Source organism: Spea bombifrons, chromosome 7 (genome assembly GCF_027358695.1).
Source record: "Spea bombifrons isolate aSpeBom1 chromosome 7, aSpeBom1.2.pri, whole genome shotgun sequence".
In the NCBI taxonomy this organism is placed as follows: domain Eukaryota; kingdom Metazoa; phylum Chordata; class Amphibia; order Anura; family Pelobatidae; genus Spea; species Spea bombifrons.
This window is the reverse complement of record NC_071093.1, coordinates 3575702-3592030: the sequence shown is the minus strand read 5'-3', so window position 1 is coordinate 3592030 and position 16329 is coordinate 3575702. Positions and strand designations below refer to the sequence as shown.

The following is a 16329-nucleotide window of genomic DNA, read 5'->3' as shown; positions in this document are numbered from 1 at the left end:
GTTTGCTGGTTTACATAATAATACGTGAAATAAGCGAATGTAAGTATTTCGGTTTATTGTAACACAGAGTTTTGATTGCTTGGATAAGACACTTGGTGATGTCCGTCCCTGGCGAGTCTACAGGTTGGCTGCGGCTCTGTGAGTTTTATTTGAATAGCCCACAGAAGCTCCCAATGAGCTTTAGAGAGACTCAGCGGGGTCCTGTGTCTTCTCATCCATGAGGGTCCGAGATGGCCGCGATTAATGCACGGTGTGAAGGTGAAATTTGTAGCATTGGTAAATTATTTATTAAGTTCTGCAATCTTTTAAGAGGGAAGGAATGCCGGGAACGTCACACACACCTTGCATATAAATTATCCATATTTTATTTTTAATTCCCCTTAACCCTATGAGTGCTGTGCAGGTGTAAGGAACTCTTCCTTCCTTACTGGTTGGCACACAAGAGGTTAAGAAGAGAGATTACTCAAAGCGCCAGTAAGAGGCAGATACGTTAGTACAGGGGATCGCATTAGACTCCCAAGTTATAGTTAATTGTCAGCGATGTGTTTTTGGAAGTCGATTAAAACGTTTCCTCTCGTGTCCTTTGAGATGTTAATCTGCCGTATTAAAGCTTCTTCCTGAAGACTGAGAACTCAACACCAACGTCTCATCCCAGCACGGAATAACAAGGACCTCAACGTCGCACCTTGGCTAATCCGCCAAGTAATTTGGCCCTTTAAAGAGTTTAATTAAATGCTTTTGCTCTTAAAAGGGAAGCGATCTCATTTCTCGTGCTTTTGCACCCACAGCGAGGAGAACTCGAGCTGGCAGCGGACGGAGGTCATTCGGCTGGAGCAGGACGTGTTCACGGCTTTGGCAGGACGCGGCCGGCTTTACGTGTACAAAACAGATGGGTTCTGGAGCCAGATTAAATCAGCAGGGTGAGAAAAGGGGGCGAAAACCCGAAACACAGGTATTCCGTACTAGAGACGGATGACCTACATCCTTCCATGTGCTGTAATAAAACGTCCATCAGCGTCTGTCTGAGCGTAAGGCACGTGGAAAGCGTCCAACCAGGAGACTGACGAGGAAAAATTGTTTATTTCTACGCAGGTCGGCAATTTACGCCAGCCGCCTGTACCTAACCCAGTACCACACGACGCACCCGGAGCGGCTCGCTGTGACCAAGGACGGTGGTCCCACGATCCTAGGTAACCATACACAGCTTAAGTAAATGGGTATTTGCCTTTATTGTGTAATAGGGCCAAATCCGTAACCCACGTGCATCTCTTTTATTATAGGAAATGTATATATTCATCCTACAGCCAAAGTGGATCCTTCTGCAGTGGTGAGAAATGACCTACAGCAGGGTGGTCTGCGCAGGGGCCGGGCTGCACCCTATCTGTTATAGAAAGCAGCAGAACCTTAGGGTTTCCCCCGTTAGTTCCCTGTTTACCCCCCATGCTGGTACACAGATTAATCCATTTAATGGAGTTATTGTCTGGATAGGGACAGTCTGGATATTCTGTCTTTTAGCTGTACTTTATAATCTCGGATTGGGTAATTTGCTTGCATGTGTCCCACCCATAATAAAATATATTCTACATTCTGTCTTTTGTTAATGCCCATTTTTTCTTTGCAGTTGGGGCCGAACGTTTCCATAGGTATGGGAGTAATTATCGGAGCCGGGGTGAGAGTAAGAGAGTCAATCATTCTGCATGGAGCCATCCTACAGGTGAGAGGTGTACCCCATGTTACGTGTACCCTATGACTAGCAGTCCCATCGCTGCAGCCACCAGAGCAATGATCATCCTTTACACACCGACTCGTCTTGTTCACTAGGATCACAGCTGTGTGTTAAACACCATTGTCGGATGGGACAGCAGCATCGGACGCTGGGCTCGAGTGGAGGGGACTCCAAGTGACCCCAATCCTAATGACCCCTATGCCAAGATAGACAGTGAGACCTTGTTCCGAGAGGGGAAGCTGACCCCATCTATAACAATTCTAGGTAAGGAGTTCTCTTTTTGCCTTTGATTTATTTTAAACCGGCTTCATGCACAAATATTACATATATTATATACTGACTCGCCCGTTACAATCTACACATGTACACCTGTGTTAACGTTGGCTGAGCTTACACAGAGTATCAGGTTTGCCGGCTTTAACTCCATATTGATTTGTACTGCGGCAGAATTCTGACTGGTGGTAACGGGGTTTTTATACTGATTTTACAGAATTTTGGTCTCTGCAGTTTTGGGGTCCTGCTGAGTTCGCTAGAGCTCTCTGATTTCTAATAACGCAATTACCCTGTTCTCCCTTAAAGGCTATAGTTTTGCAGTCAAAAGTGTGGGGAAGAAACAAATGACATTTTAAGAAAATAAAGTGTTTTCTGATTTGTTTAAGTTATGAGATCCAACGCAGTTGGTTAACATATCTGACCACTTAGTTTAAATGTCCTATTTTGCTTTCAGGATGTAACGTGTCAATACCTGCCGAGGTTGTTATATTAAACTCCATCGTCCTCCCGCACAAAGAACTGAGCCGCAGTTTCAAGAATCAGATAATTCTGTAGAGTGGGAACCGCTCTGTGCTTCAGGGAAAAAAAGCAATCGCTCCGGGCCAACCGTCCACAAATGCCACAAATGGCAGAAAAGTACATGGAGTTGTACATTTGTGACACGTCCCACCTTTCAGGCACGAAGGACAGGAATACTTGGACGATCGATTACTCGCATTTAACTTAAACATGACTAGCTGTGTGTATATATATATATTAACCTGATGGGTAATCTCGCCACTTTAATAAAGTCAGATGCACAAAATAAGCCGGTCACAGATTCTGAACATGTGCTTCATTAAATCATCTTCAAGCTTGCCCTTAACCTCCCACTAAAGTGTTGAGACCTTGTGTGCCAGATATATATTGGGGGGTTTGAAGCCAATCAAAGAGCCTGCAGTCTGGGGTTTAAAGCAGTTTTGTAAAAGTTGATAGAGGGGAAGGCTGTAAGGCCACCAAAAAGAGCAAAAAAAAATAATAAATCTGTTTTAAAAAAAGTTTTAAGTTCCTGCGCATTTCCCGAAAAGGTCAGTTGGATGAATTAACGGGTGTAATGGTGACCTCTTTTCTTTATAGTGGGCAACAGAATGGGCCAATTGGCAGGCCCATAACATTGATTGGTGTTTGGACCATGTTTCAAACAGCACCTGAATAATTCTGTATGCATGATCCCCAGTAAGAACACCTACTACACTATATTAGTAAATATAAATCTGATATTAGTAAATATAATTATATTACAATATATTAGGAATATAAATTTAATTATATTGGAAATCTATTACATTATATTGGTTAATATATTAGGAAATATATTCTATTAAATTGGGGATATATATCTACTAATAGACGCTATTTTTCTGTGTTTTTCTGCTTGGGCAGATAGATGGGCCAAATAGTTATCTGCTGACAAACTTCTATGTTTCTATGCTTAAACAATTTATATGGGCGAATTGATGCACACTGTTGCGTATAGTAATTTTGGACCCAAAAAACTTCCTTGCCATGTTTGATATGCAATATTGGCAGTTTCAGGTCTGCAACTTGCAGAAAATTTGGCCCTAGAGTAAGAGTCCCCTGCTTTTGTCACTTGAAATGTTGCAGAATGAATGTGGCGGGATTGCAGTCACAATGCAGGGTCCCAGCGTCACTGAACTCTGAGCCCAAATACAGAATGCGTATGAACATGGCAGAATCTGTCAGGGTCCAGCTCCGGATTCAAATCCCCATAGATATCAGAGAGGAACACGGGCTTCTAACACAAGAATGGCAGCCAAAAATCACAAGTATCTGCTACTGTTCCTTTTATTTTAAATATAAATATATTATAGTTACAAATATATTTTAGTGAAGGATAATATCCAACTTGTCCAGTTGCTGAGGTGACGATTGAAAAAAGATTCATGTGACTCGCACATCGACCCAGAGACCCCAACACCACTCAGATCCGAAGCATAAGTGCTTAGAGAAGACGTAGAAATAACACCTCTGTGCTTATTGGTCATTACAAGTTCTTTCTCTCGTCAAAATTATTAAACGTTAGATCAATGCTTTAAATCTTCTGTTTTTGTTACATTAAGGGACATCCTCAATCCTCCTGTTCCTTAAGCATTGGGAGAGGTGAACAATCTCCCAGGTTTTCGGGGGATGTCGGCGTTGGATGGTACCCTGGAAGAACAAGAAAAAAAAAATAAAAAAAATAAAGCAGATACTGGTTAACAAAAACACCCACCTCGTTTCTCACAGACCCCGTAAGACATGCTGCTGAACTACAGTGAAGTATTACAGATTGCGTCAAAATTGGGAAGGATGGGGTGGCCTGCGGCTGAGGGTATTGAGAGTTCTTCCAAAGACAGAAGGATGCCAGGGTACCCAAAACTGCAGATTTAAAACTCACCTCTGAGGCAGCTGCCTTGGGCAGCCTGTATACCGGTATCTGAGCCGTTCTCCATGGTTATAACGCTGAGATGGGCTCAGATAATGTTTAACACCATATAGCCACCCACCTAAAATAGGTGCCCATGGGCAGCTTTACGTAAAACCCCGGTAGCAGGAGGGAAAAAGAAAAAATGAATATTGGAGACAAGTAATTAACTTACAAATAAATGGAAGAACCTCTCGCAGGAACAGACTTGGCTAAATTCATCTCTGGGGAAGTCAGGGGGTGAAAGAGACGTCCTATATAGAAAGAGGATGATCAGTTCGGTGTTGTGTTCGTGCGACGCAGAAATCTAGGACAAGCGTCTTTCATAGATTAAAAAAAAATAAATTAAAAACACAACTAGAACAATTTATTTCATATGGGTTCATGGATGTTAACTGCCCAGTTTTAACGTATTCCGTATAGTATTGGGTTTTACAATCATGAATAAACGTCTCTCCTTCTGTCCCAGAACGTCCTGGCCTTTGGGTTTAGGCTTACTTGGTACATTTTAAGCCAATCTGGTGGACAGAAGTTTTCAGATTTCTCACCCTGAGCCGCAGTAACAGAGTCACAGTTCAGATTTTCTTGATCATTTGAGAGAAACTGGTTCCAGAAACTGCACGGCACCGAGAGGAGCAGAAGCATTACCTGAGAAGAGGAGATTTACCAATTCACACGACGCGTACCTTCTTAAATGGACCACTTAACAGGGGAGGGAGGACAGTGGGGAGGAATAATACATATTATTGTGTAAACATTGTATATGATTATTTAGTAAAGAAGTATTATTGATACAGACGAACACATGAAATGGTCTCCTGTGGGCATTTTGGGCACCTAAATAACCCCCACATGCATCCCTTTTCTAATTTCTGTATCATTTATAAAACAAAGATATCACCTTTGCTACACAAACATCTCCTCCTGCAGGGAAGGTCAGTGATGAGCAGGGACTGAATACACAATTTTATTACAGATTTCTTAAATGTTGCTGATTTAAAGCATTCACCTTTGCTTGTCGAGGGGTGTCCTGCATCATCATGACGGGACTGGGTTTTGGCATGGAATAGCCCACTACAGTGGGACCAAAGACCCGGGACAGGTTCACTTTGTCCATCTTGCATTCATGGCTACGCATTACCCTGCAAAGCACGGATTGCAGGTTCAGTCAAAACTGGTACATAAAATATTTCATAAATAACTAAATATTGAGAAAAAAAAACACAAAAAAAAGTAGTGGTTTTGTAAGTTCTAAAAGTACAATGCAGCAAGGTGTGGGGGAACAAGCCCATCGCGGGAGCTCAGTTTGGGTAGATGCCGAGCTGGTGGTATTATACAAACGCGGGTTTGGGTTACCTGTACAGGTGCAAGATCAGAAAGGCCAGAGTGTCTCTGTTGGGCGCAGGGAGCTCATGAACTGCTTGGCAAATCTCAGCTTTTGCATCGTTCTCATCTAGAATATCTAGGCATCCAAAAGTGTATACATGTTTCAGTTGTTTATATATGTAATTTGTCTAAATGTCTAAACGAGGTCCAATTACAATTATTGTACATGTGAAGTCATTCATATTTTTATAAACAGAGCATAAAAGCAAACTGATATTTTTTAACATGTAGGGAATTATATTTTAATCAGCAGTCTGTGAGAAATGGCTTTAATATAGGAATAAGGAAATGCATTTAACTCTCCTAGTAAATCCCCGAACACAATTTGTCTCTCTCCATACCGGCAGCGTCCATAAACAGAGAGTGCAGGGAGAAAGTGAGCAGAGGTTCTTCCAGGTTGCGCAGAAAATCCTTCAGAGCCCCACACACCGCATGGATGTCTTCTTTGGCTAGCTGTTGTGCCTTGGCTTTGCCGCAGAGAAGTTTCTGCTTCAGATCCTTGACCTGGCGATCGCCCCCTGAAAGCCTGTAGATTCCTCTCTGGTATTGAGATCCCACAGAAATGATATATTTTGTTATTTTAGGGGTTTCACATATATATTCAATCAATCAGGAGTCTGCAAAAAGTTACACATTCCACCTTTTTGACTTAATTCGACATTATGAAGGTTCGACCCTAGTCAGCTTTTTGTGCTGGAAGGGGTAAGACGGTCCTGCATAATAAATAGTCAAACCTAAGATGGTTCAAGAACCTCTCAACTCTGTCCTCTGCCTCTGGCACTCTTTCGGAAGCAATCACTGGCTCGCAAATGGCTCCGACGGGCTGTCGCTGGTCTGCCCAGACTTCCAGACAGCAGCAGCCCTCCTCTGATTCCGGAGGGAATTCAACTTGATCAGTGAAAGCAGAGGAGGACCTAATATTACATCCCAGGCTTTAAGTGACTGTTTTGCAAGGACGTAATATAACGTCCTCCATACCCAAGGGGTTTAAATATGTGGCCAATGTGCAGTGGGAGACCTACCTCGCTGAGCCCGCGTTTCTCAATTTCATTGACACATTGTATCACCAGGCTGGGCACTCTCGGAGATGTTACCGGAGCGTAATCAGCCAGGACTCCCTGTGCAAAAGAAAATAGTGTTCAGAGATTAAGGCGAAGAGGCTGCTAGAATTCTCCGCTAGGTGTCACTATAGATCTATCATTACCTGTCCGTTTTTGGGACATGCTCTCTGAGCTGGCGATGACCCAGAGGAACATTCTTTAGCGCAGTATTCCTTACACTCTGGATGAATCAAAATCCGACAGTCTCTGCATTTCAAAGACATCTTCCCAAAACGTGTTTTTTGTCCGCAAACTGCACAGATCTCCGCTCGGATCATCTGAAAGTGAACCCCATCAGACATCTCACTTAAAACAGCAAGCATTTAGAACAGAAACATACATAAACCATTTGAATATATAAACAGACATCATGGGTTTAGCGCACACAGTGTTATCAGTAATACAGACTGGAGGGTTTCTTTAAGGAGTTTTTAGGAATACACCTTTTAGTAAAAACATGATGGGATACAGCGGCAACCCATTTTCTCACCGTTTTGGATAGGAAAGAGTGTGCCTGCGTTTGGTTACCAGGAGCTGATGGCACGGTCTCATGGTCTGGCTCCACGGCTTCAGTAATTTTGGTTAGCATGCATGACTGATCTGTGAACATAAGGAGGAAAAACTCATATTCCAACGCACTATATATTTATATACCCCTAAAACAATTCCTGAAAACGCCTAGGTAGGGGGTGACGAATGCTTACTGTTAAAATGAGCAGTCGCATAGTGATTTTCGCTACGAGTACCAGACCGTATGGACCGTAAGAAGAGCTGCATGATTTGCCACTATATGAATATTTAACAAGAAACATTGCACCTGACCGGGATTTACAATGTTTGCAGAAATATTTAATCCATCGAACCAGCAGACTTGCAAGCAAGAAATTAGATAAAGAAAGACACAAAAAGTAAAACAAGATGTTACATTGCAACACGGCTATACAAAAGCACATGCAAAGTAATGACTCTTCACTTTATAAGTTAATTTTTATATGAAGCTGCAGGCAAAGAGATCTTAACACCATTCGGCCTGCGATCTGTACATTTACTTGCGGCTCTGGGCGCACATCGTACCGAATGGGACTATATTTTGAATGCAGACTACCTATGAACAAAGCCTACCTAAAAGCAGTTCCCCCCAGAAATCAATGATGAGATTATGTGAATACAGACAAGGCCAGGACGCTACCGCAACAGAAGTCACCAGTCTGCCAACTAAACAAATTGACTTCCCCACCTATGTCCCTTAATACACTAAGATTCAAATTAAAAATAAAATAAACTTGTACAGGAGGATTACCTTGCAGGCAGAGAAGTGCGCGGCTCCTGCGCGATTTGCGGCGGGGCACGGCTTCCACGGTGGACACTGCGTGGATGGGGCCTTCGTCAGAGATGCACATTGTGGTTTTTGCAATAACCATTTCTTTGACCTACACCCCAAAACATACCATACCAAAAAAATGTAAAGTGTGCGATCATGTAAGACATGGCACATACCCTGTCAGTAAAGTAAAGCTTTCTTTGTAACGCACACATCTGTGATGTCATCATTTTATAATACGATGCCAAGGACCCTTTGGACAGACAAACTTTGGTCCTGGATGCAGAGCAATTCTGCTATAACCCAGCAGATGGCGATCTCTCACCACAAAAGCGCAACAACCATCTGTGCTGTAATGCAGGGCGATGTATCTCTGACTAGAGAGTAGTGATGTTCCTTGGTTTAGAGAGTAGTGGATTAACAACATCTAATAATTGGGGACCAGTGCATTTTGCAGACAGCAGATCTATTTTTAATAAACAGGGAGCACATCGCAAAAAGAGAAGAATCAATGTAAAAATTTGTCTATACAAATATGCCGGACAATCAGTCATTAATTCCCTTTTGCACTCATCTACCGCACTCTAATGTTTGCATTAAACATCGGAAGACACTATATATATATATTAAAAGAATCATCTTAAAGTTTGTTCAGCTTAATGCTGCAACATAAATAAATCAAAAAAAAAAATAAGAGGAATGCAGAAATGAAAAAAGGTCAAATTCCACGATCTCAGGGGGAATCATACAGTTGCTTATTAACTTCAGCTTTGCCTAAAGTGATCCTGTGCAAAAGGACTACTATGTATTGTAGTTCAAACGCACACAGATAACACCGGCTGAGCTACCAATCTCATTGGAATCACATTACTGTGATTATTATTGTGACATTGCAGCATCTGTTAACTGCACAGCTCGCTGGGGGAGATGGGAGATGTTATCCTGACCAGACAAACGGAGGTTATCGTTCCAGACAGCTTGGTTTTATCAAACGATAACCCAGAAATAAGCAGCAGGCCTTCCCCTGCCGGTTGTTACGGCTCCGTGCCTAACCTGGCTCAGACGCTGCCGGCTTGTTGGCGAGCCAAAGGCAAGTAGGAGATGGACCTAATCATATTGTGCCCGTCGCCGATCTTATAAAGTGAAGATGGAAGCCACACACAAGCAGGGCTAGCCAAGCGCTCCCTAAAGTTAGGTGGTGTCCAACATTTCATCTCCCTGATCTCACTTTTAAAAAAGCCGGCCCTGTATAATGTATAACTTATACAGCAAGGTATTTGTCTGAAGGGCATCTCACTGATTTTGCTGTGTAGGATGGGCTCAGTCGTCCTGGCCAAGGGACCAACTTCCCAGCAAACTCACAGGTTAGTGAATACACCCCCTATGTGGTATGGTTGATGCTGATGGCGTTACTTACATTCTCAGCCACAACTGCAGCCACAGCGCTCTGACTAGACCTTTTCAAGAGAGGAGCGATCAGCGGAGCAAGAGATGAACGCTGAAATGGAGACGTAGTTAGGGATTAGTTAAGGTCTATTACATCTCGCAAACCAAATGGCCACGCTGCCTTGCGATAGCCACTGAAAACAATGAGTTACATCACACTTATATTTATAGCGCCTGCAGAGTCTGTAGCGCTGTTACAATCAGGCAGTAAAAATAATTTACAATCACACACAATAACAAACCGGTACAAAAAGGCGAAGAGGGCCCTGCTCTTGTGAGCTTACAATCTAGTCAGTGGTTGAGGGGGAAGTGAAAGAGTAGGAGAGGACGGTTTGGATGGGGATGAGTTGATAGTCGGGATGATCTGCAGAGGTTGTTGGTCGTTCAGATGGCTTCATTGGGGTGTCGGAGAGAAGGGTCGCAGTACGTGTGAAATCCGGAACACAGGAGTCGAAAGAGGTAATCATGGTAGAGGAGAGAATTAGTGTATAGTAGTTAAATGTTAGTTTAATGCAGGCATAATGTTATCCCTTCTCCTGGATTATAAAGTATATGAATTGTTTGGTCTACAGAGAAAACCTAATAAAGGCTGAACTGTCCAAAAACGTCACCTTATTGCGTGCCCACAGAAGTGTCGGCTACAAGTTCTTGATAAACAACAACAACAACAACACGCATGGACCATTTGCAGGAAGCCACGTCTGCTATACCGGTACAGGCGGCTTCTGTTTACAGGGCTCGGCAGGGCAGCCCAGCAACTACCCCTGTATCTCCGGCAGAGTAGGATAAAGGGCTCTGGCACGCGCCGAGAAGGCCAGCTCCCTGGTACCAGGTTGATGATTTATGAGGAGATTCTGCCAAACCCTGCAGGGGCCTTGTATCCAAATAATGAACTTTTTATTGATTCCGGGCAGTTTGCTGACAAATGAAGTCAGGCTGGTCTTTCTCTGGCATTAATAACACCTGACCCTCCGTTCCCCCGACGTGACAGATAAGACGCGCGGAGGCCAGGAAAAGAGGCTAATATTTACGGATTGTAATTTATACTGTATATATATTACATCTGCCAGAGGTGATAAAATAAAGAATGTGCGAGCAGTTTGCATTCGGCTACAAAGTAGCGAGAGGGAACATTTGAATGTCAGCTCATTTCTCCGATCAGATGGTCTCTCGGAAATCAAAACAAAGGAGCATCGCTTACCCTTCTCTCCGGCTTTGGTTTAACGGGTCTCGCCGCCGGCTCGTCCAGATCCTACAGAATATAAACGTTAACACAATATCACAAACTGGGATTATCTCATGGTACTGTAGGACAAACCTCGAAGGAATTAGACTTCTTAAAGGGAAAGCCACGTTCCAGATCATCCCCAATATTAAATCTATATTTACACAAATTTACTTTTTTTTTTTTTTTTAAATCTCGTTGCAATATAAACAGGAGCACGTGTCGTATTTCATATTATGTTGGGTGTTTGCTATCATATAATGTCTTAGATTATTGCCTCATCCCAATACAGAGAAAATAGCAATGCTCTAGTGTTTATAGCCTGGTCTGCTTAAACAATGCAGGTCAAGCCCAGGACATAGATTGCAACTACAAGTAATACAAGTAAACAAACTGGATAGCCCAGTTTTAGGGCACAATGTGCATGCCTGTTGACCACATTGGACACCCACGAGATCTATGAATGGGCGAGTTGATAGAAACCATCGAATGCTGTTTGCCAACTATGTATCCAGTAACAGAGCGATTTCTCGGGGTAAATGAGAAGGATGTGTAGATGATCAGGACGAGCGACACAACCCCTAAACACCGCGTACCCGAGACAGCAGCCATCTCACCAGCAAGATATGAATGACGCCTCTGGGAGAAACCGCAGGCAGCTTTGGATGGTTCAAAAACATTAAGGAAAGCAAATTACAAACAGGTTGTATTCTCGGGAGCGGGGAGGGAGCGCTAAACAGCGTGGCGGGGGGAGAAGGCTCCCCACAGGGACCTTTCTCGGCTGAACGCTCAGCGAAAGACTCCCGGTAACACCGAAAGGGACAGAAATTAGCATTTAAATTGGATGGAATGAGATTTTGTGGTTTTATTTTATTAATAAATATAAACCAGTTGTCAGAAGAATGAATACAGCAAGGGCATAGTGTAAAAGGGAAAAAAACTGTGCATTACAAGGACCCCATAAGGTCCAGAGTCAGTCCTGGGGGATAAGGGAACGGGAAGAAAACTAAAGGAAGGAGAAGAGATACTCTTATATTCAAGCAGATTTAAGTGTGGGGTTAAGAGTTATAATCCTACATCATTACTGCGAGCCTAAAGAAAGTGTGAGAACTCCCCAATGCCCTTCCAATCAGTCTATGGATCTTCAAAAATAGGATAATCTCACCAGGTCGTCATCCGTTCGATCGTAGCTAATCCCAGAATAAGACAAGAAAGATGCACACGATTCATCAACAACGGAGAGCCTAAAACACAAAAATTATATACATATATTTCCACCTCATTGGAAGAAAACTGTGCAGACGTACAAAAAAAACAGGGCGAGTAAGGGGACTGGTGCTCAGCTGTATGCACCTCCAGTAATACTCAACATCACATGGTTATAGGCGATAATCCCTATACAGATCACACGGAGGATTTCCCATATAAACCAGTTTGCAGCCCTAACCTGTTTCCATCCTGGGCTGCAGATCTGACTTTGTCTCTACCAAAAACCGCTAGAACAGAGTCACTGAGGGGGGCAGCCGTCTGACCATCATTCGTTATGAGATCACCGACCAGCTGGAGTTGACGTTCCTTCAAACACAGGAGAAAAACGAAAACCGTGACATATTGTACATCTACACTGAATAGGGGTCAAGTGGTACAGGTTCAAAAGTTTGAGAAATAGTCTTCTTACCACCATAACAACTGATTGGATGAGTCTAATCAGCACAAACATTTAATCAGCTGCCGTGGCTTTTTATAGATAACCATCATTTTTATTACAGATGTAAAGACTGTAGGTCTAATCTGAATAGATGATCTACAACCGTAAAGGCGATACAAAAAGTATAGATCAAGAGATGATTTTACACTTAACTCACATAACCACATACCCCATACCATCTATGTTCATTTCCATATGGATTAGTAGGGTAATGACTATTGAGCTATACTTACATTCTGTAACATTGACATCCGTGTACATACATTAGAATACATTTACACCGTTTAGGTTACCATTTAATAAGGTTGAAAATTCCTGGCTCCTGTTATACCCTTACTCTGAATACATGTTCACCGATACGTTGTTGGTAGTCTCTTTTTACTTTGGGCACAGGGACCCTTCAGGTGTCGGTGTTCCAGCAGCATAAACCCGGACTGGTTTTGTACATTCAGACCAGCCAATGAACGATTGGACCCAGGTACGAAAAACCATTACCACTTTGACCAGCTCCATCTCGATCTTCTGGCGTTTCCTCATCTCCACTTCCACCTGGTTCCGCGCATGCTTAAGCATCACTTGCAGCGCTGACCGATCACTCTCACATTTCAGCAAAGTCTCTCGTTTCTCCCGTAGCTCTCTTTCCGCCTGCTGCCATTTTTTTCTTGATGCATCAAAACTTTGGGCAACTTGGATAAACTCTTGGAGAGAGAGAGAGGGAAAGAGAAAAAGCTTACATGGAGCAATCATCGTGAAGACTGAATGTATGAAGCGGCCCTTACCATCTTCTGCGGTGACATTAAATTCAATCATCTTTAGGATCTGGTCGAGGTAGGACTGCAGCGCTCGCTTACGAGTTTCCCCCATCCTGTAACAGAAACATGCCAATGCTTAACCCCTTAATGACAAAGCCTGTACATGTACGGGCTCAAAATGCATTGTTTTCAATGGGTTTAGGGACCGCCCATTATCCTTAAGGGGTTAAAAGGTGAAGTCCACAAAGAGAAAACAAACAAACAAAAAGTCTCCTTGAGCATAAACCCCCAGCGCTGTATATAGTAAAAACTGTTTTTCTCTAATTTTGTTGCAATATACTCCTTTTCTCCGCAGACCTGGAGCCGCCGCTGCTGTCAGTCATGTGATATTTTGGGTGACTTTCCCGGCTCAAACACCACACTGAGCTGATGCTTTATGGCAATGCTAATAAAGTCAGTTTCTCCACAAACTCATTAGTCCTAGTATCAGGCTGGATGCTTGAGACCGAGTCATTCTATTGTTTACCAAAGGCAGTATAAGAATTCTAGCAGATTGGCCTAGAAAAACACAAAATAACTAAATATACAGCTGTCTTATATTATAATATGCAGAAACACCTAAATTTCCAAGCCACCAGGGCCTGTAGCGATAGACGTTTGTAACAAAGCGACAAAAAGATTTGTTAATCGCCCACCAAACAAAAGTAAAAGCTCAAAAATGTATAGCAATAATTAATTTAAAACGGAAATTTGAAGCAGTTGTGCGTTTTCCCCAAAACAAAAAACGCTGAACTTGCAACATATTGAGTTATAATTGATAAATGCAAACGCTTGGGGTTTTTTTCCACCTAGTTCTCCATATGAACCTTGGCCGGGAGACGCAAACGCACAACGATCATTAAACTCGGCCGTAGGAATCTGCACCCTTACCGACGGCTCGCTCTATTAATAGCACGCTGGAGGGGGGCTAATGTAAGCTGTCGGGAGGGGGCTCTTGAACAGAGCAACAAAGCAAATCTATTTGTAGTTTTTTTTTCCTGGCATCAATCTAAAGCTCACGGAAGCTTAGAATTAAAGAAAAGAAAAAAAAATATCGAACAAGTCCCCGGCTTTTCTATTTTCCGCAGTTTATTTAATTCTTTCCCTACCAAGCGTTGCTACTAATACCATACAAAAGCATTACGCGAGTCGCCACGGTGCGGAAACAAAGCCTTCATTTCCACATCCAGAAGAAGAAAGCACTAATGCTTAAAAACACAAAGAAGCCAATTATATACAGAAACACCCCAAAAATATATTAAATACGGGTCATTGTTTTGATAAAAAGATGAAAAGTTCTGAAGGCTTTGAGGAAGGACCTCTGAGGTCTTTAATATCTACTTAAGTCTCGGACATCAGCTTTGGGGTCTTGTAAGCACTTTTTGTTAATGGCGTCAGGGTTGGGTGTCTCAGAGCGTAAACAAATAAGTATGATGATAGAAAGAAAAAAAAAAAAGTCAAGCTAATCAATCAAATCATTAAAAATGGTAGATTTCACACTGCTCGATGGCACTTATTCTGTGAATTTGCTTGCTGTGCAAATTATTCTCTATTAGAATTAAAAAAAAAATTAAGATTTGTCTGCATATATGGCTTTACAGGGTCAACGGAGTAAAAAAACAAAAAAAAAAACAAAAAAAACCCCAAAACAATAATAAATAAATGCATGAGTGTCTCTTTAAATGCCTCCGCGGGCAGATATCTCTACACTCATTATGAACACTAATATTGTTTTGAAGAACTACCCATCTCAGAGAAAACTACTACAGTGACCATTCCTTCCTTACAGCCAGAGACGCAAAACACAGAAGGGATCCAGCCACGGTGTAAATACTGCCTGAAGAGCCTGTTATTCTAGACCCCCCCTCCTAGCGGATAAGATAACTTTTAAAATGAGATAAAACTCAAGTAAAACAGGAGAGAATTTTGACCAAATTTATAATAAAATCCTCCACATACTGACTGATTTGGAGGAATTATATATTAATAGCACGGACAGGTTTGTACAGCTGTCCGTCTTTTCCCATGCAAACCGACATCCTATTTCCAAAACCTATTAAAAATAATCGCCATTGTAAATTTTCTTGGAAATGCTCTATAACTCAACGGAGCAGCTTGTTCTCGCAGGTCGTCGGCGGCACTGAGACCCGCTCCACGCGGGATACTCGCTCATCCAGATTCATTTCTGGATGGATTTTGAAGACAAATCTGAAATCTACTGGGAAAAAAAAGCTACACAGCTAAAAATAAAGCAGCTAAGTACACATTTAGATATTAAGTTCAGTTTCCATGGAATGCCAACAACCAATTAAAACGCTACTTATTTTTATAAACCGTATTGCATAAACAATGTTCAGACATACATGAAGTGCTAGCAATACCGAATGCTCACAGCGAGGATTAATGCAGTAATTATATATTTATATGTAACACACACACATATACGCACACACTGTTCAAAAGTTTGGGGCCACTCAGCTGTTTTCATTGAAAACAAGGACATTTCAACAACATAATTGCAGAAGGGTTTTCTCACGATCAATAAGCCTTTTAAAATTAAACTTGGATCAGCGAACACAACGTGCCGTTGGAACCCAGGAGTGATGGGAGTGATAAAGGGCCATTGGGACACAGGAGTGATGGGAGTGATAAAGGGCCATTGGAACACAGGAGTGATGAGAGTGATAAAGGGCCATTGGAACACAGGAGTGATGGGAGTGATAAAGGGCCATTGGAACACAGGAGTGATGGGAGTGATAAAGGGCCTCTGTACGCCTATGAAGAGATTCCATTAAAAATCAGCCGTTTCCAGCTACAATAGTCATTTACATCATTAACCCCGTCTGCTCTGGATTTCTGATCCATTTCATGTTACCGTAACAGACAACG

General features: G+C 42.4%; 2 protein-coding genes across 3 annotated transcripts in view; one reads left to right on the top strand and one right to left on the bottom strand.

Moving 5' to 3' along the window:
* GMPPA (GDP-mannose pyrophosphorylase A) overlaps positions 1 to 2817 on the top strand; it is a 63350-nt gene extending 60533 nt beyond the window's left edge. For both annotated transcript variants that reach the window (XM_053472148.1, XM_053472147.1), the window contains exons 8-13: positions 789 to 920; positions 1093 to 1190; positions 1281 to 1327; positions 1622 to 1714; positions 1822 to 1990; positions 2454 to 2817. In XM_053472148.1, coding sequence (XP_053328123.1) covers positions 789 to 920; positions 1093 to 1190; positions 1281 to 1327; positions 1622 to 1714; positions 1822 to 1990; positions 2454 to 2554 — 640 coding nt within the window. In that variant the 3' untranslated portion in view covers positions 2555 to 2817. The remainder of the gene's footprint in view (positions 1 to 788; positions 921 to 1092; positions 1191 to 1280; positions 1328 to 1621; positions 1715 to 1821; positions 1991 to 2453) is intronic.
* Positions 2818 to 4143: 1326 nt separating this feature from the next.
* LOC128502036 (rac GTPase-activating protein 1-like) lies at positions 4144 to 13513 on the bottom strand. Its single transcript, XM_053471731.1, has 16 exons — positions 13429 to 13513; positions 13145 to 13347; positions 12389 to 12516; positions 12107 to 12185; positions 10918 to 10968; positions 9688 to 9768; positions 8250 to 8379; positions 7440 to 7549; positions 7054 to 7227; positions 6872 to 6967; positions 6191 to 6389; positions 5820 to 5925; positions 5473 to 5605; positions 5012 to 5111; positions 4664 to 4717; positions 4144 to 4235 (listed from the first exon to the last, which is right to left on the bottom strand). The coding sequence occupies exons 1-16, from the start codon at positions 13511 to 13513 to the stop codon at positions 4144 to 4146; spliced, it is 1821 nt and encodes a 606-aa protein (XP_053327706.1).
* Between the last annotated feature and the right edge of the window lie 2816 nt (positions 13514 to 16329).